We start from the raw sequence: 19596 nt of genomic DNA on the forward strand, positions 1-19596 counted from the left end.
GTTAGTCAAATACTTTCCTCATCTATTTAGATACATGTAAGATGTGTTGCATTTTATGTACAAGACATCTCCTGGCCCTTCACTTGCATTCACACTGCACATTTTAGTAAGTGGCTGAAAACCTGTCAACAAAAGCCACGCACCCTACAGTCAACGCGAGGGTGCAAACAACTTTCATCTTGTGAATCTCCACGTTTTAGCGTCATAAAGAACTGGAAAGGGTTTGTTCAAAAAACGTTTGATTTGTACGGTAATGATTGATGACTTGAAAATGATTGACTGTTAATGAAAATCAGTGAAAATATATTATTTTCATAACAACTTGGAATTTAGTGAACTATACAAACTAAACTTTATTTATTTTGCCAAAAACCTTTTGCCTGAACAGCGGAGGGAAGCAAGGAAACAGGAGCAGGCAAACAATCCGTTCTATATCAAGGCCTCACCATCCTCACAAAAGGTACGAAAGCAAACAACAATGCAAGGCGTGTTAATGCATACTGTGAACAGTGTTTGGGTTGTAACGCAAAGTAATGCATTAAAATAAGTGTTAAAGTGCACCGGCAGTGTGCTGGGGTAACCCAAAACTGTCAAATTTGACATTGCTCCGTAATGCTGTCAGAGCAGTGGAGCTCAGACCATGCACTAGGAATTCTCCTTAACAATAAGGTCAAGCATGCTTGGGTGCATTACATGCGTCTCAACCATGACGTTAGTGTTTGGGGCCAAATTAGTTCACAACGCCTATCCAGATCATCGGTAGGCTATGGTAAGAAGATCCGCCGAAGTCCGCCCCACCAAAGCAATGGTTTTACTGCAACTTTTGCAATCTGACAACTGATCATTACTTGCAAGATCACAGAGGCTTAATCGCTTCTTGAGTGAAATGTTTTTTCCCCCTGTATCATCAACTGTTGGTCAGACATCATGCACGTAAAGAACAGTGTTATGATAAAGTTATAAAGATTGCAATGGCATTTCAACTAACACTAACACTCTTGGTATGGTTCACATCACACCAAATGCACGTGAGTTGACTGTAGTGGACCCTAAAGCTTTGAACATAATTTGTGTTATTTGATTTTCAGTTATTTGATTAAATGGCTGGACCCAGGAGGCAGGAGTTGTTTTTATTCTTTCTGATCAAGTCTACATCAAACCAAATTCAAATTAAGTGTTTGCAATGAACTGACCATGATTGCAATGGTGTTGTGTACTCACTTTTTTAGCAGATGTACCTTTACAAGCGACAAACTGACATGGTGAAGATGGCTTAGTTTTGTATGTTTTACTGTTGCTGTTGTTTTTTTTGTTTTTTTTTAGATTTATCAGGAAGCTTCAGGTGTGGAACACATTCCAGTGGTGCAGATTGACCTCAGTGTGCCTCTGAAAGTGCCAGGTACACAGACCCGCTTTTCATTAATACTGCCTCAAGATATCCCATGTTCGCGCTAAGCCCCCCACATTTGGGCTTGCATGCCCATGGGGACCCCGGTTCGAGTCCGGACGGGGTCATTTCCCAACCCTACCCCATCTCTTTCCACATTCACTTCCTGTCACTCTCCACTGTCCTATCTGCAATAAAGGCAAAAAGCCCATAAAATATCTTAAAAAAAAAAAAAAAAAGATATCCCATGTTTACACTCCGAAGCTTGTGTATCAAGAAATGGTATCTAGAACACTAGATGTCCCTTTGACTAACCCTGTCTCAGTTTCTCCATTGTACGGAGGTATAGCTGCTTTTCTGGTTAATTGGCAAACATATATGGGGGGGCAGCCATGGCCTAGTGGTTAGAGAGTTGGTCTTTCAATCTAGGGGTTGCCGGTTCGAATCCCCCACGACCTCTCCCTACACCTCCATCCATGGCTGAAGTGCCCTTGAGCAAGGCACCTAACCCCACATTGCTCCAGGGACTGTAACCAATACCCTGAAAAATAATAGTTGTAAGTCGCTTTGAACAAATGAAAGTGTCAGCTAAGTGAAAATGTAATGTAATATGGACACGACAGATGCCACATTGACCAATCTTTTGTGTTGTAACAAATGGCTCATGCCAGGCAATGTGCACATTATCCTGTAGGTGGCAGTATAACTACATCTTTTTTGTCGTTGTTGTTAAATGTCTTGCCAGGCATGCCCTTATCTGACCAGTATGTGAAAATGGAAGAGGAGCGTCGGCAAAAAGAAAAGGACGACAAGAAGAAAAAAGAGAAGAAGAAAAAGCGAGAGAAGCGCGGACGGGGTAAGCACATGGACTCTGCCCCAGAGAGTGAGGAGGACATCACCCCAGCTCACCACGTGGACATCGTCACAGAGGAGATGCCAGAGGTGCCTAGCTCCATTTTCCTGATTATTATCCACTTTCAAATCTCTTTTCATGACTTGGTATTGACCATTTGTACTATATAACTATTAACATTTCCCAAGCGGCATGGTTAACCCGCCTCCCTCGCTTTACTACTGGTCGAGGCTATGGAAAAACTGCACTTCACACTTCACTGCCTTAAAGGGGCTCTATGTAGGATTAAAAGTTTAATTAATCACTGTACAGAGTCAGCCATTGTTTATTTGAGTCATTTGTAAAGTGAACGATGACTCTCGTGACCACTTTCATGGTCCGTCTGCTGAAAACCGGAAATTTAACTTTTTGACAGAGCGGTCCACTACGAGTGTCGTGAGAAACATTTCAGTCACTTCTCATACGAAAAATGGCTTTACATACCGCATTCAGATTTGTATCAACTGCTGACATTCTATGATGAAAAACATTCTCCCAGTGAGCTTATTTAAACAGCATTTTTTCATGACGGTATAGATTTTGAGACCCCGTGCAAACTACGTCATCCTATATTGTGCCCCTTTAAACATGCCTCTATCCAGGGCTGCTGGAGCTGCTCAAAGTTGATTGGTTCCTGACAAAGTGGATGGAGTTTCCGATTCCTCCGGAGCTCAGAAAGCCTGGCTCAGATGGCCTGGCTAGAAGCAATAGTGAAGGTTAGGGCTGGGAATCGATCCAAATTTCTTGGATCGATTTGATTCCGATTCAGAAGGCTACGATCCGATTCGATCCACGATCCGATTCGATTCAATCTCTTTAACCCATTTATGCCTAGAATTCTAAGACCGGTTATAAAAAACTAAATATCTCAGCCTTTGATGCCCACACAAACATGAAATACCTTGGTATGTGACAAATAAGTGGGAAACTGTGGAAGAGCGCTACAGGGTGTGGTTGAGAAAATGATCTGTAATGATCTGCAAAAGATTGATCCACAAAGTTGTGAATCGATATTGCCATTTTCGAACGTGAATCCATATTGGATCGCGATTCGATCTTTTGAACCCAGCCCTAGTGAAGGTGTTGTGTCAGTAGGACAACATGGCCTCCTGGCTACAGCTCCATTATGTCAACACAACCGCTATGCCATCATGGGGAACTGATGAACTGAACATTTGACTTTTTACCAAAGTCCTTGATACTGTATTTTTATGCTGTCCCTTCATTGTGAGGAACTAGACAAACACTGAAAAACCATTTTATCACATCAAAGTTTCTAAATGTTGGGTTGATTTGAAATGGAATGAGTCGTGTGTCTGTGTGTCAGCTCAGACTCTATCAAAAACCTACAAAGCCTACACAAAATTTGGCTTATTTAGCTTTTTACCAGAGTCTTTCACATAGTCCTTCCCATATGTTTTGTCACCAATCCATGTTGTTGGAACAGCAGCTAATAACCTGACTTTCAATTAATCAAATGGCTTCAGAAGTTGGTCATGTGATAGCCCTCCCAAATGAAGTTTTATGTACAAAAATAATGTGTTGCACCAACAAAATATTAATCATTTCATGGACACAGAAAGGATAGATTTTGGCAAGATAAAACTTTTGTCGCCTACAGAAAATAATCAGAATAATGTGAAAACACTTAAGTGTTTTGCTAGCCACAACTGTTGTAAGAAAACAACACAAAGGGTGAAATGAAGTCACACTAAGTTAAGATTATATTTAATAAGCATTTCATGTTTCTTCCTCTTCCCAAGAATGCCTTACCCAGCGATGAGGATGACAAAGATCCCAATGATCCCCACAAAGCTTTGGATATAGACCTGGACAGGTGAGGTTTCAAATTCTCAAGTCTTTTTTTTTTAGGGTGTATTGCTGTGACTACAAAGATGAATGTGCCAAACTTTATGTTCAATGTCAAGATATTGAGGTTTCTTTCTGTCTTTATTGAACATTTCTTCATTCATTTGGTATGTATAGTTGATTTCTTTGTATGTTTCACACTTATAGCCAGCCTAGAACATGAAGCCAGAAAATAGATATTTTAATGCTCTGTTCAACTACCTTTATAACACACATTGACCCCTTTGCCATTGTTTCATTTGTACAGCTTTATTTATCTGACCGTGCCAAAAAATAACGATGGCACTACAAACACTGCAACACCACAGCCCCACTTTTTCCAGCTCTGTTTTAATTTCGGTCTTGTGTTGTATGATTTATTTTTTCTCCCTCACGTACACACACTGCCCTGCACATCCTATTTTGGCAGCTTAAAAGCCCGGTGAGTAGGAGGTTGAAGTGTCTGGCCCCCTCCCAGATCTTTTGGTGTGCTGTGCGTAGAGAGTGCCTGCTTTTACTTTCCTTTCGTGCATTCCCAAGACTTACCTTCCCTTTAAAGTCCTGCTGATATTATATTGATGATGTGGATTGAAAACACGGTTGCAGTGAGAGCATTGTCCCATTTACGCTCAGCTGACCACCTGCATCACATGGGGATGTCATAGCCATGGAAATCAGAGTTGTGACGACTGGGGTACAGGAAGGTCGCCTGGTGACATGACTCAAGTAGATTCAAATAATTCTAGGCAGCGGCTTTCTTTTTGCTGGAGACCAACACAGAACCAAAGCTAAGATGATGCAAAAATTAATTAAAAATGAATGACATTTACCACTAATGCACTTATTCACTTCCTGGAACTATGTCAATGGCGATCTGTGTGTCAAAAGCTCCATGAACCACCATATTTGTGTGAAAATGGAACATGGAGGTCAATGGAATTAGCCTAACTCTTACTTTCAAGGCTCTGGGTGATGCATCACATGGTGAATGGGGAAGCTGTTTGGACTAGCCGTGGGCAATGGGTTGGAAAATAGAAAGAAGGATGTGACATGCTATGAAGTTAAACTTGTAGCTTACTTAGTTCTATGGGTTGTTGTGTTCCATGTCCATTATGTGCTTTGTAAAGCCAGAAAGGAGCTTTCGAACAACATAAAAACCATCTCTTTGTGATTAACTGACTTAATCAAGGATGAATGTATAGTGCCCCACCCTTTCAATTAAAACTTAATTAGTCTGTTTCTGTAGTCTGTTTCTATTAGCAGCAGATTCCCGTAAATGCAGTTCTCGGTTTCCATCTTGCCACTAAAAAAAGGGAGTATGGGAAGGAAACATCTTTCAAGTTCTAATTATACAATATATACATTTATACAATTGTACATTATAGCATTTAGATACCATGACCTGAATGAATTGGAATCGTCACAGATGTGAAGGAGTATTGTTTGCTAGTTGTTTGCTTGTTACCCTTCGAGAGAGCGTAAGGGGTCTTGTGTTTGGTTTGTTTGTTTCTTTCACTAACTGCATGCCTGTCTTGTGCAACAACAACAAAAATCGATGGTGTTTGTAGAAAATTTCAAGGAATGAGGAGCTCCTGGATGACTCTTAAGTCATGTTTCCCAACCCTACAACCCCCCAACCTACATCATGAGTACTCCACTTGTTCTCTATACCTTTGCCTCTATCCGCATGTGATTGTGCTCCGTACGTGTTGTTAATATAATTTGTTTCCACGTACCCACTGCAGTGTGCTCGTCTACCCTCTGTTGAGATACACTGCTATAAACTTTTGTGTCATTGGATCAAGTTCAAGGTCAAAGCTTATGGGTAATGGTTAAAGCTTTTTAGTAATTTGAAAAATAGGAATTATTGAATTGGGTTGAATTGTGGAGAGTATGAAAAACCTGGTTCTCAGCTTTAAAAATACAGTAGATGTCAACTCATCACTACAAAGACTCCGATTTGCAGCCGTATTGCCCAACACTACTTACTTGTAGGGGAAAAAAACATGTACTGTATATGCATTACGTTATATCACGATAACGGTACATATCGCGATATACCGTAATTATGTATGTTTTCAGTTATTCTTTTAATTTTATTTTTATCATGTGTTGCAAAACCATGTTTCTATTTTAAATTGTATATGAGCTGTCATAATGGATAAAATGAGTTTATCAGGATAGCATAACATAACATAACATGACGGCATAACATGTTGTCGTTCCTGGTGAAAAAAGAAAGAAGGTCTGCACTACACTGTTGCTGCTCGCCAATTTATCCAACCCCATGTTTCGACCTCGTCGTCTGCTTCAGGTGTATAGATCCAGTGTGCAGACTTTCCTTCCTCTTCTACGCATCTGGGTCAAAGACGTCCAACATGACACTGTCCTTTAGTGCTAACAGATGCTTTTGCTTACCGTAACTGTGAAAAACGTGAAATTTCAAAACGATTTTTTGAAAAGTGAATGCAAAAGCCAAAAAAAGAATAATAATAATAAAAAAAATCTCTTTTTTTGCATTTACAGTAAGCAAAAGTATCCGTTGCACTGACGGACATGTTGGACGTCTTTGACCCATCTTTGTTTGATCCAGTATCTGTTCTACTGGATGTGTGCGCGTGCTCCTTACACTACATTTGGTCTTTCTGGTGCCCTCAGACCTTTAGCAGACAGTGAGAAGCTGCCTGCCAGGACACACCGCTCTGCTGAGAGCCTGAAGAGTCCCGCAGGAGATAGAGACGAGACTGTCACACCTGAACCCAAGAAGAAGATCAGGAAAGAAAAGAAAGAGAAGAAGAAAGTGAAGGACAAGGAGAAAATTGTAAGTTATATTACTTCTTTTCTTTCATTTCCTTTTCTTCTGCTTTACTCATTATCATAATCCCTCTTGATCATAGTTTAATTTGAGTTATTGTTGTATTTTTGGCTCCACCAAAACTCAAAAAATTCTGGACGGATTTTGATGACATTTTGTGGAGTCAGTTGTTGGAAAAAAACAAAGCAACAAGTGATTCAATTTTAGTGGTGATCCGGATCATGATATGGATCCAGGATGTTTTAAAATGATTCTTCACCTTGCGGGTTAGGGGAAATGTTGACATTCCAGTTTCTAAGGCTTGACTTTGGAAAAAATATAGGGTGTAACTTATGCAACAAGGAAACTGACTGAACATTTGACTTTCATTCTGAGTGCTGAGTTCTGAGTGCATTTCTAGTTGTTCATTAAATTAGGATCATTTTTCCGTATTAATTTTGTAGAACATGTCTGAAGCAAATGTGTTTATCTTGGTGTCATCAGACCACAAACTTCCATATATATGATATACCAATTAGCTTTAGATGGTGTGAAGCATGTGTGGTGGAAACCAAGTGAGTAATACAAATAAAACTGTCCCGTGCTCAAGCATGGTTGTGGAACTTGTATGGTTTGGGGTTGATTGAATGCTGTCAATATTGAAAAGTTTAATTTTACCAAAAGAAGCATGCCTGTCAACATGTACCGTGACTACTGAAGCATGATGGAAGTATGGAGGTTTAACATCGGGGTGAACTCACTTTTGTGCCACCATAATTTGGAAATGGAAAAAACGTAATTTAAGCTCTGATGAAGACTACTTCAAGACATGATTCAAGTCAATTCACTTTATTGGGGAACATGTCCAATTAGCACATAAATGTTGTCATTTCAAGCATTGTACCAGAGTTAGCCTCAGGCTATTTTACAACAAGCAAAATCAGTAAGGGATCAAATACGTGTGCGTGCGTGCGTGCGTGCGTGCGTGCGTGCGTGCGTGCGTGCGTGCGTGCGTGCGTGCGTGTGCGTGTGTGTGGAGGTATTGATAAATAATTGTCTACTTGTGCTTTGAAAAAAATGCACGTCTGATTTTCTGCAGAGGTCTTCAGAAGATAAGAAGCATAAAAAGAAGCAGAAGCAGGACCCTGGAGAGGGGGAGGAGGAGGAGGAGGTTCATGTAAAGGTAGAAGCTGAAACGTTGGTGAAAACTGAGGACTCTGAGCCCACTGAGTCTTTGCCTCCTTCGGCACCCACAGACGTAAGCTATTCTATGATCTCTTTAAGTAATGGTCTTTAATTTATAGGGCTTTTTTTAACCATTTGGATTCATTCTAGTGAAACTCTAGTAATCTAGATGACATTTTTTTGTGTTATTAGGAGTAAGGAGTAGATTTTTAAAGGGACACTGTGTGCGATTTTTAGTTGTTCATTTCCAGAATTCGTGCTGCCCATTCACTAATGTTACCTTTTTCATGAATACTTACCATCAGCATCAAATTCTAAGTATTCATTATTACTGGAAAAATTGCACTTTTCATACATGAAAAGGGGGATCTTCTCCATGGTCCGCCATTTTGAATTTCCAAAAATAGCCATTTTTAGCTGCAAAAATGGCTGTACTTGGACCGTACTAGAAAATATTTGTTTATTACTCAGTAAACTGTCATGTAAAGATCAAATGTGGCAATAGGCAGCCCAGTTTCAATGAGCAGCATAGTTGCAGTACCTTTTTTGACCATTTCCTGCACAGTGTCCCTTTAAGGTTATGAACATCCATTTCTCTCTCCAATTCATTCCGTGACAGGAACATGTAGAGAAATATCTCATAGCTTCCCCATTTAACTGCAGCCTTCATAGCCTGACTCTGGTCAGAGAGTCAAAGGGTCTGGAGGAGCTTCAGTTTCGCCCTGCTTCCAAACCAAAATGCAGTAGAACCAATCTGTCATGGAATATGTAAGATGCGTAATACGTGCACATCCCTGCGTTGTGTCTGAAGGTTAGCGGCCGGACGTCACCACGGTGTACGTAAGGCAGTTGAATACAGTCGGTCCCCCTACAATGCACACCCTTTACCGAGGTAATGCCACGTCATCCACCTCGGTACGTACCGGGCCTAGCTGCAGTGTACCCAAACAACCGCCGGGTGGCACTTGGGAGCGCTTGGAATGTTTTAGACGATGCTGACGGCATATTAATATATGCTCATATTCACCAGCACGCACCGATTCAGCGGATAACAACATGCCTATAAATTGTGTGAGAACACCTCCAGGAAGTAGGAAGAGTCATAAAAAGAATAGCCTAAATAATGTAATGAATTTTCTTTTTTTTTTTAAATGATGATCGGATGAATTGCATTAATGTGCAAGCTCTGACAAAATGTAAATTGAGTGTAGCCAGAAGCCATACCGATTATCGCATCGCAAGATTTGAAACGTCTAATATTGCAACTTCAGACTTGTTGTCTGGATGTGGATACTTTTTCGTTTGGTAAAAATTACTGAGAGTGCAATACACCTCACCGCAGTAACCTAACAGCGCTTCGTTTGAGCGTGTAAGCGTTGGCTATTTATCTCACATCGCCAACAGCTGGGGCGATAACCTAACCTACACTTCCCTAATGAATTTAATGTTGTCACATTGGCAAAAATTAGCAAGCGACTGATATTGCTGTTTTCGTGCTCAAATTAAGTGTAACCAACTGTCGGGTTATGTGTCGCAGGTGAGAAAGTGCGCATTTTTCCAGCGACACCTCTCCTTGTTACCAAATACCCTGGAGAGTACTGTACACCACAAATACGCCAAGACACAAATATTGAGTTTTAAAATAATATTTATTAACTAACAGAAATCTAAAAGAGTCCCGGGGGCCCGGGGCACCCCAAATCTATACAAGTCCGAAATTCCAAATTTCCTTGGAGATCCCCCCCACAGTCATCCGTTCCGAAGGAGGCGGAGGAGCGGTGGCCAGGTGTCCATCCATTGCGAGGCTGGGGAGACAGGAAGAGCTTGGTGACAGTAGGCCTAGGCTTGTTTCCATTGGCAGTCCAAATGACACCCACTTCCATAATTAAGTAGGCTACGCAGGTAATCGCTGCACTTACTCCACGTGAATTACAACACTGCACTCGCTAGTCTAGGTTAAACGTTAGGGGTGAAGTTGCTCAGCACTCGCACACGGCACGGCTCACTGCAATGTGTGCTGCGATTCAAGGCCAGCGGTGTTAAAAGTGAGTCCAAGTACAACTGGGTTTGGAGAGAGAGAGAGAGAGAGAGGGGGGGGAAATATATGCTGGGAAATATAGGCCTATGCAATGTCATCTCATAATCATGGAGTTCCTCATGCGATTTCATCTGGGTCAGTCAGAAATGCATGCACCTTGCGCACCGGGAAGTGTGTTTTTTCAAACAAGAAAACTGGTTCATCATATGCATGGCTTAAACTGACTTTAATGTTTGCCAACGTGCTATAGTTTTCCTCTCGTAATAGCACCTGGCGACTGTGACCACAGTTAGATGACCTCGCGCGCGTAAACCCATTAAAATATAGCCTAGCCTTCTGTGGCTATTCAGAGCAATATGAACCAATCAGGTCGGCGTTGCTATTAAGCAAAATACATCCCTGATGTCTACTTAACTAAAATAAGATGCATTTGTCTAATATATGGAGACATCGCCTTGCTCTTTCTGCGGGGAATTAAGCGCCTCTCTCCCTCGCTCTCTCTCTCTCTCCCTCTCTCGCCCACACACACACACACACACACACACACACACACACACACAGTTTGGAGAGGACGCATTTAAACTGTAACAGTTTAGGCAGTAGGGGAGAGCAGGGACTCATGAAACTCGGGACGAATGAAACACTGCGATTTACTCGAAAACTTTAACATATCCGAAAGTATGAAAAGTCAAAGTTGTCAGGTTTACAGGCAAAAGGGATTTTAGTGTCAGTAGACACTGTCGGGACGGATGAAACGGGTGTTTCTCGCCCATTGACTTAAAGCAGGATCAAAATAAAATGGGAGCACTTGAGATGACTATGTTCCAACTTGTCTTGAGCACCGTCGTAGCGCAACAAATCATTATCGTAAACATAGCCTAGATAATTGGAAATTACAAAAAATAGGCTACATTTTATAGACTTTGGCTATAGGCTAAGCCGACTCCTCTACCTGTTTGAATTAGTGCAGCCTTACAGGGAGGACGTTAATTTGGCATAGGTCAACTGCAAGAGACTACTAATTTGTGACTTGACGTGATGTGTGAATAATTAGGCTACGATATGCAACAGGCATATTTAGCCGCACTCAGTCATTCATTGGGTGAATGTCCCGACCCTGTGTGTCCGCGTGCATGCATGGGGTGGGGAAAAATACATCAAGCGTGCCATCACCACCCATCCCCCCGGACCCACGAAACCCACTGAAGATCCAAGCAATTGTAGTCTGTCAGTATTTTAGTGTGGGCCCAGGTAGTTGAATTCATGGCATGGCCTGGTTATCTCAATAGTGCCAAGAAGATGTTTGCCCTCAGGCTAGTGTGTTCATAAAGCGCATGTTCGATTTGCTGTAATAGGCTACGATCAGTAAGCCTCAACTTGTCTGTCGTGTCTTTTCCTTCTTTCAATATTTTGTAAAATAGGCCCACGTTAAAGCCTAAATACGATAATAGGCCTAAATAAGGCTAATAAAGTAAGCTAAATAAGTTAGGCCTAAATAAAGTTGTTTTAGCCTATGAACTCAGGCAATGCAGAAATTTGCGGAGGGATTTTGGATATCTTGGCCTATAGGCTACCGATGGCTTTATGAACTTCATGACTGGGCTACAAGATAGTCGGGTAAACATATTGACTTGTAGACCACCAACATCTGATGCTGAAGTGGGGGAGGGTGTTTTTTTTCACTTCAAATGTTCCCCGACACACACACACACACACACACACACACACACACACACACACACACACACACACACACACACACACACACAGAGATACGCGCTAATCGCTCTCTCTCTCTCTCCGTCTCTCCCTCTCTTTCTCATTGTTGCTATACGTGCATCTGGATAGGCATAGGCAGTGTGGTCACCCAGCACATTTTCATAGAAATGCTGTGGGTTTTTTTTAATGAAATCTTTATTCAGTTATTTGTGAACAGTCTCTGCGTTTCACTTTCGATGTTGCGTCACCGTGGACAAGTGTCTGCTCGAAAACTTAATGCAAAGCGGCTAAAATGTTCAGAACGTGTTGAACTTTTCAGAACATGAATGTTTGTCTGTGGGGGATGGGTGGGTTACAGCAGTGCAGTGCAGTGCACGGGACTGCACAGCCTTTTGTGACATGTCGTGGCGCGACAGGTTATCCAGCCTCCGAAGGAGTCATAGTTCCCCAGTCATAGCCTACTGTTGGTTCGCATCTCCACCGAAGCAACTGAATTTGCAGTCCTAATCACAGATGATTAGCCACACCTGGTGTAACAGATGTATTGTCATGTGTGCATCACATCCCCAGTTAACCGGAATCCCGTCGATCGCGCACAACAGCGCATTGAAAGGATGAAATGTTCACAAGCACCAATACAAAAAAAAAACGTCTTCAACCTATTAGTCCGTAGGCTATCCTGAGGATATCCGTTCCTGACTTGAATAGGTAGTGCAGAAATAATTAACAGACATCACTTAGCCTATAGGCTAAGTTAGGAGCGGAATTGAGACGGTGAATGCAGGACAGAATAATGAAAACAAAACACCGTCGACTGGCGGTCTTGTTTAGGGATCACGCTTGTGTTATTATCAAATACCCAATGTTACGTGCGCAATTGGCTGACTCTTTCCACTTGTAGCCTAAAACTGAGGGAGGGATCAACATACAATGAGCTACACTGAAGCAGATTACTCTGCTTCGCAAAAAAAAAACCCAGTGCACCAAGGCCTAATACCCCCGTCTTCAACAACCTACTATTTAGGCTACCAGATATATAGGCTAGTAATAGTAGCCTATTAAGTTGTGCTACCTTGTTTTTTGTGGTAACGACAGTGTAGATCAGGTAATAACCTGCAATAGGGGAAGCGGCATGCGCCAGTTTTAAAGACGGAATGTCGTCGCCAAATGTAAAATCACCTCTCTCATGCTGACATGACGGGGCACTACTTCATTAGGCTACAATGTTGTTCATGTCTGTTCAATTTGTGTTTTTGTGCTCATCGCACAAATGAGACAGACAGGCTTGCTTGATAGGGCTACACAAAGCAAGCGACATCGGTCCACTCAAAATGGTCCGAACTCCGCCGCTTGATTTCATGTCTCCTCAGTCTCTCCATTACGGTTTATTAGCCTACTCTGTTTTGCTATTTTCGTTATTCTTAGCCCTGGCATTACAGATGAAGCAACTGTGATCAGTGAGGTTGTGGAAACGGTTGAATAGGCCTATGGTCCTAAATTGGGTTATTGTGGTTGTGGTCTTGTTTAGGGCTCACACTTGTGTTATTATCAAATGCCCTATCAAATGCCCAATGCTAAATAAAACATGCAATTTGCTGACTGTATTTCTACTACTACTAAAACTGGGGGACGGGCAAGGACGGAAGCACAAACAGACCATAGACACAGGCAGACGCTGCTCTGCAAAAGCGGTGCTATACTGCCCCCCGCATTCCGAATGGCCACAGGGTGTAATGATCACGGTACGCTGTCGCGGCCCGGCACGGTAATGAGCAGATTGAAGTTACACCATCTGTACATGTAGTGATGGTGAGCAGCACTTCAGGAAAAGTTGGCTGACACAACGGAATCCAAAGTGTGGACATTCCTTGTTATTCACATTTATTACACAATCAGATTGTGGTATTTTCAGAGATGTGACATAGTCAAGATGTAAAAGTAGTGGAGAAGGGAAAAATATGTGAAACATGACAGTTGTTTCAGCAGCAATTGAGGCTCACATGGATTCACTGAGCAGCTTATTAAAAATGTCAGACAAGTGTTTTACTTTTAAGTGTGTCATGTTCGTGGAGAATGGTGGAACCCATTCATCTTGCCAGAGTCAGGTTACAGTCTATACATTTTTAAGACTTTTAGGGCTTCAGTTTGTGACCTGTTTTGTCATTCCATTGAAGGAAAGGTAATTGAAATGACAAGCCATACCTTGAAGCTTTGCTGCTCCTTAAACTTTTGAACTTGTTTCAGAAAGGCTGTCAATTAGCAAGATCTCATTTTGCATTATCTTCAATGATGAGCAACCTGGATTCGTTAATTTACAATCCAGTGGTCAAATTTTCCAAATGACTTTGTTTTTCTTTTCTGTTCAATTCAAACCAGCTGATCATTCAACCAGGTCAATCACCGGGTTCAATTGGACAGTCTAAATCCGGTTATATTGCACTGGGGTGCATTTTTCAAAAGCGTAGTTAGCCGTTAGCAACTTTTTTGGTTGCAATGCAATTTCCCATTGGCAACTACCCAAGTAGATATCGTAGTTAGCAACTGCGCTTTTGAGAAATGCACCCCTGAATTGTAAAATGAATGAATCAAGATTGCCCATCTCTGGTTGTCTTTCTTTACGTCTACTCCCACTCTCTTTCTTCCAGGCCTCTGATCTGGATTTCTGGCTCACAACTGACCCTGCTCCCTCTGGGGCCCAGGTGGAGGTCTCTCTCTCTCTTCCTTTCTGTGATATCAATTCAGGGGTGGATTTCTCAAAACCAAAATTGCTTACTACATTGGCTACTTAGTTGTTTTCAGTGCATTTTCCCACTGGCAACTACCGAAGTTGCTAACTGGCTAACAACTTCTCTTTTGAGAAATGCACCCCAGTTCGTTTCAGTTTATTACCGTATGGTTTCACCATTCCCATGGCCTCAGGGGGGTGTACACTTCTGCACACTTCTCTGTCCAAATTTTAAGAAATGAAACGGTGTAAATAATTCTACTTCCAGTTTATTTATTCATGCTTTTGGTTTAATTAAACAAAATGTGCATTAATACAATTGGGACACAATTATTACTGACACAATTGGCACTTTTTAGACGGTTAACATCTAAGCCTTTCATTTTCATGACATGACATTTCTACTCTGGAGTAAAACGTATACCTGTCTGTTCTTAGAAGGCGGCAGCAGCCAGCACCCCAGAGGAAGCCACAGGTGCGGAACCAGTAGAGGTCAAAGGTCAAACGGAGCCAGATGAGGAGATGGTATGTTGGTTCATTAATAGTTGTTAGTTGCAGCCAAAGATGTCTATGGCTAGTCATCCAAAATGGCTGATTTACATCAGAGAAGATCCACCTGCTTATGCATAGACATTTCCATGCCGTAATGAATATTTGCAAATTGATGGTGGCAGAAGCTATTCATTAGTCTCTATAGACAGAAGAGAGAAAAGAATGTAATGTAATGTGTTGCTTTCTAGTCAGACTTGGAAAGTGTTGCTACTAGTGAATGGGAGTAGGTGGGATAATTTGAGTATCTTTTGTGCATATCAGTTGGAAGAGCAGCAGGGATTAAAACTCTCAGAAGACAGGAAATGGGTAAGGTGACGGTTCAATGATGGGGTGGGACGATTGGCAGCTGACTTCTACACTAGTGGTTGGTTTACTGGGGGGCCTAAAGCCCCTCCATACATTGGTTGTAATGAAGTGTGGAGCACTGCGCTTCCCACCCAGGTGAAAAACCCATATACTTAAAGTGTACTTTTTTTGACCGTACTTAGTACAAAGTGTACTATTTTCGGCGATTTAAAGTGCGCTTCATTGCACTATTAGTGCGCTGAAGCACTACTAAAGCAGTACTTCAGCACACTTGCAGCACACTGAGGATGCTAAATTGGCACCGCTTTTGGACAACTTTAAGTGCACTACAAGCATACTTTTGAAAGTATGCTCCAAACACGTTTTTCATTCATTCGTATGGCATTAAGAGTGTGCTTGAGTACACTTCTATAACATTTTATTGTTACTAGAAGTTCAATAAAAGTATATTAACTTCATGCTTCTTTGGACTACATTGGAACATTTTAAGTCTGTAAAAAGTATATCACATTAAGTATTGTAAATATATAACAGGTATGCTTGAAGTATATTTACAGTACACTCCCAAGTACATGAAATAATATAAATGTAATATTACAATCCATGCTGGTCCTCAGAGCTTGTACATTACACACAGCCACATGTCACAGTAGTGGTACAGTATGCATGCCTAGACATATACAATCATTGCATTGTTACAGAGATTACAGATACACATTTCACTTTATTTCAATCTTGTTCCACCTTCCTGCATTTGATCACTTTAATTGATCACTAATGGTGACCTTTTCATCTTTGTTTGAACAACTAGTTCCAACTTACCTCCTACCATGAAACCATGGGAAGTGTCAGCCTATATATACCAGAACATATATGTGACCATCATAATGACGGTGGGAACATGGTCATTTTTTTGTGTACCACTTTAAAATTTTCAAACTCCTACAATAAACACAGAATATAACAATGAGTAATATTTTCATACAAACCAAAAATATTCCTTCAGGATAAATGGCTTTCTGTTTGAGAAATTTAGCTCCAAGAAGTGCATTGCATGATGGGACATGTATGATGGTGCATCATGGGTAAATGCACTTTGTGTAAGCACACTTTGAAGATATTTGGGTGAAGTACAATCATGGTGCACTTAGAAAAAGTGTACTTGCAATATGTTAAAGCGATTTACTTTAAAGCGCACTATAGAAAATCACACTTCAAAGACATTTGGGTGAAGTGTAATTATATTGCACTTTAAAAAAGTACAATTGCAATATGTTATTAAAAAATACACTTTTAGTAAGTTCACTATTAGAACACTATTAGTATATTCCTCTAAATACACTTTAGCCAAACATCTTCAAAGTGCACTTGAAGTATGGTTCGCTAAGTGTACTTTCTTTGAGAGCAACTTAAATACATCTAATTTTAAGTACACTTTAAATAAGCATATTGTAAACATACTTTTTCTTAGCACAAAAAGCACGAGTGCACTTTTAACATGCTAAGTACACTTCAGTCATGCTTTTATTGTACTAAATTGAACCACTTTTTCACCTGGGCAACTTAGACTGCGTTGTTTTCAATACAACCTTACACAGAGACTGCGCTCGCTGAATGCAATTCAAATGCATTGCTGTCAGAACACCCAATGAACTTCATTGTTCCATCCATTGAATTCAACAGGCGACTGTGCTAAGTTTGCTGCGTGCAATACGATGCTAGTGTATGGTACCAGGCAAAATTGTTCTCTTAAGTGCCTCGTCGCAATGTTAATGTAACCAGTTTGCAGTAACTACTCAGGGCATCAAGACCAGTGGAAGTAATTGCTGAAAGCATGATGATGAGTGGGAAAGATGTTTCAAAGTGTCGTCAAAGTCATCAAAAGAGATGTTAAAACTGTATGATGACGTTTGAGACATGTTGGGACATTTAGACATTCTGATTGGTAGCCACCAAACAAAAGCTTCTTTGCATGATCCAACATGAAAATGTTTGAGCGTCATCATCTTTTTTTGGTCATTTAACAGAAATCTAAGCATAAGAAGAAGAAAACAAAAAAAGAGAAGGATGACATGGATAAGAAGAAGAAGAAGAAAAAGAGGCACCACCATCACCATAGTGACCGGGAGGAGACCGAATCCGTCCAGAACGGCACAGTGGAAGAGGAGGAGGAAGAGGAACCCCTTCCGGTAAGAATAGGCGTGGATTGATTGATAAAGACATTGTTAAAAGCTAAAAATAGTTTTATCTAAACTTTTGGCATTCCTTGGCCTTGGCCTGAAGATATGTTTTTTTCTCTAGTCATTCGAATGTTGTTTTCGAGTATATATAGAAAATACCCACAGCTGAGTTTTAGATTTTTGGAGCCACACATATACACTTAAAATAACTTGTTTAACCCTATGTCGTCACACACATGGCAGAATGCTAGTGCGTTGTGGGCAAAAAAAATCCCTTTGTAAAAAATCAAATGGACTTGTACTTTATCAAACTTTGAAATGGACCATTTTTAGCATCTAGCTCCATTGTGCCCCATTCATTTGGTCTCCGCAAATGCCCCCAGTGGAATTCTGGTGGAACTGCAGCAAAAAATAAAAAAAATAAAACCTACAATGGGGCTTAATAGTGAGTGGCAAGGCTGTGCTTACATTACTGTGAGTATCATTTCAGAAACAAGTTGGGAAGTACAGAACCAGACCTTTCAAATTTTACATATAAACATGTAGGACTGAATTTACAGCCAATTTTAGTGTGAATATTTGCTGCTTTAACAATCTCGATTTGAATGTAATTGCTAAGAACGTTCTTGGAGTGAATTAAGAGAACATGACTGATTGTGCCTGATATCGATTTCATGTCTTTGCAGCCAATGTCAAATTACGACTTGCTTGCTGAGAACGACTTCATTAAGATGGTATGTATTTTTGACGGTTTTTTAATGAAATGCTTAGTAAGGTTAAAAAGGGAGGAAAGAGCAGATGCTTTGCCATGTTATATTCAAGGCATTTTTAAATATTTTTTTCCTCAAATCTCAGTGTGCATCTGCTCTTTCCTAGACTTACACTTTACCCGGTACAGATCTGATGTATCTTCTCATTGCTAAGAAAGATAATTTAGCCGGGATTGCCATCAGTCATGTCATGTCAGTCAGTACAGATCAAATACATTGTCAGTGGACTACCTTTTTTCTGAGGTTTTAATGTGGGTCTGTGCAGTCCGTAACGCATAAACTTGGTTTATTAAATGTATGTATGGGAAATAAGGTTGTAGGCTGTGTAGAAAATATATTTAGGGAACTCCTTTAATATGTATAGTTAATTTCCTAACGCATGGAACTTAAAAAAAATGACACAAATAATACACATAGTGTATTTTAACCATTACAAACATGGACATTAACCAGATATGGCAATATGTTTTTCAAAGATAAAGCAGGATACCGATCAGGTAAAAGATACCGATCAGGTAAAAGACAACTTTCGCTGACGTGTGTTTTTTGGACGTGTGGTTTTATCTGATGTGCATGAGAAATTGCAATGGTTTTTTGAGACATTTGGAGGACTTTTCTCCTTTTTCCCCTTTTTCCTCACTTGATGATCTTTCTTGCCTGTGCAGTGGTGTGTGCGTGTGCGTGTATGTGTGCATGAGTTCCTAATTATTAACTGTTCATTATACATGTGGCTTGTCTTGTCACAGGTGTATGACATTCAAGGCAATCTGCAGGATGGCAGCCAAGTAGTGGTCTCAATCATTTTTCAAAACAAGACCAGTGACTTTGTCAAGTCAATGGAGTTCAATGTCTTAGACTCCCTGAACTCGAAGCTCCAGAGGCCTGAGGGATCAACCCCACACGATGGTCTGACCGTTCCATTTCAACTCCCACCAGGTAAATTAAACCCATAGGGGGAAAAAACATACAGTATGCACTGCTCACAATAGGTTAGGAATATTGTCATGTACAGTTGTGCTCAAAATAATAGCAGTGTATTTAGTTAGTTTGTATGGAACATCTAAGGACCGCGGTACGCTTGCTGTGAGCCGCAAATTACGCGCGTCACCGCAAGGAACCGACAGCACATGCTTGCTTTAAAAGAAGTAGACCAACACGCAAAATACTGGCAGTGTCATCCAGGGGGCAGAGAGAACATCA

At 40.9% G+C, this 19596-nt stretch overlaps 1 protein-coding gene across 8 annotated transcripts in view; it reads left to right on the plus strand.

Moving 5' to 3' along the window:
* Window positions 1-19596, plus strand: part of ap3d1 (adaptor related protein complex 3 subunit delta 1) — a 46753-nt gene that overhangs the window by 21132 nt on the left and 6025 nt on the right. The window contains exons 18-29 of one of the 8 annotated variants that reach the window (XM_063200611.1): window positions 389-460; window positions 1324-1399; window positions 2133-2329; window positions 4043-4116; window positions 4558-4569; window positions 6786-6948; window positions 8021-8179; window positions 14509-14568; window positions 15027-15113; window positions 17474-17635; window positions 18313-18360; window positions 19143-19332. In XM_063200611.1, the coding sequence (XP_063056681.1) occupies window positions 389-460; window positions 1324-1399; window positions 2133-2329; window positions 4043-4116; window positions 4558-4569; window positions 6786-6948; window positions 8021-8179; window positions 14509-14568; window positions 15027-15113; window positions 17474-17635; window positions 18313-18360; window positions 19143-19332 (1300 nt within the window). The other 7 variants (XM_063200612.1, XM_063200613.1, XM_063200614.1 and 4 more) reach the window with 7 other exon arrangements.

This window comes from Engraulis encrasicolus, chromosome 6, assembly GCF_034702125.1.
Source record: "Engraulis encrasicolus isolate BLACKSEA-1 chromosome 6, IST_EnEncr_1.0, whole genome shotgun sequence".
NCBI classification, from domain to species: Eukaryota; Metazoa; Chordata; class Actinopteri; order Clupeiformes; family Engraulidae; genus Engraulis; species Engraulis encrasicolus.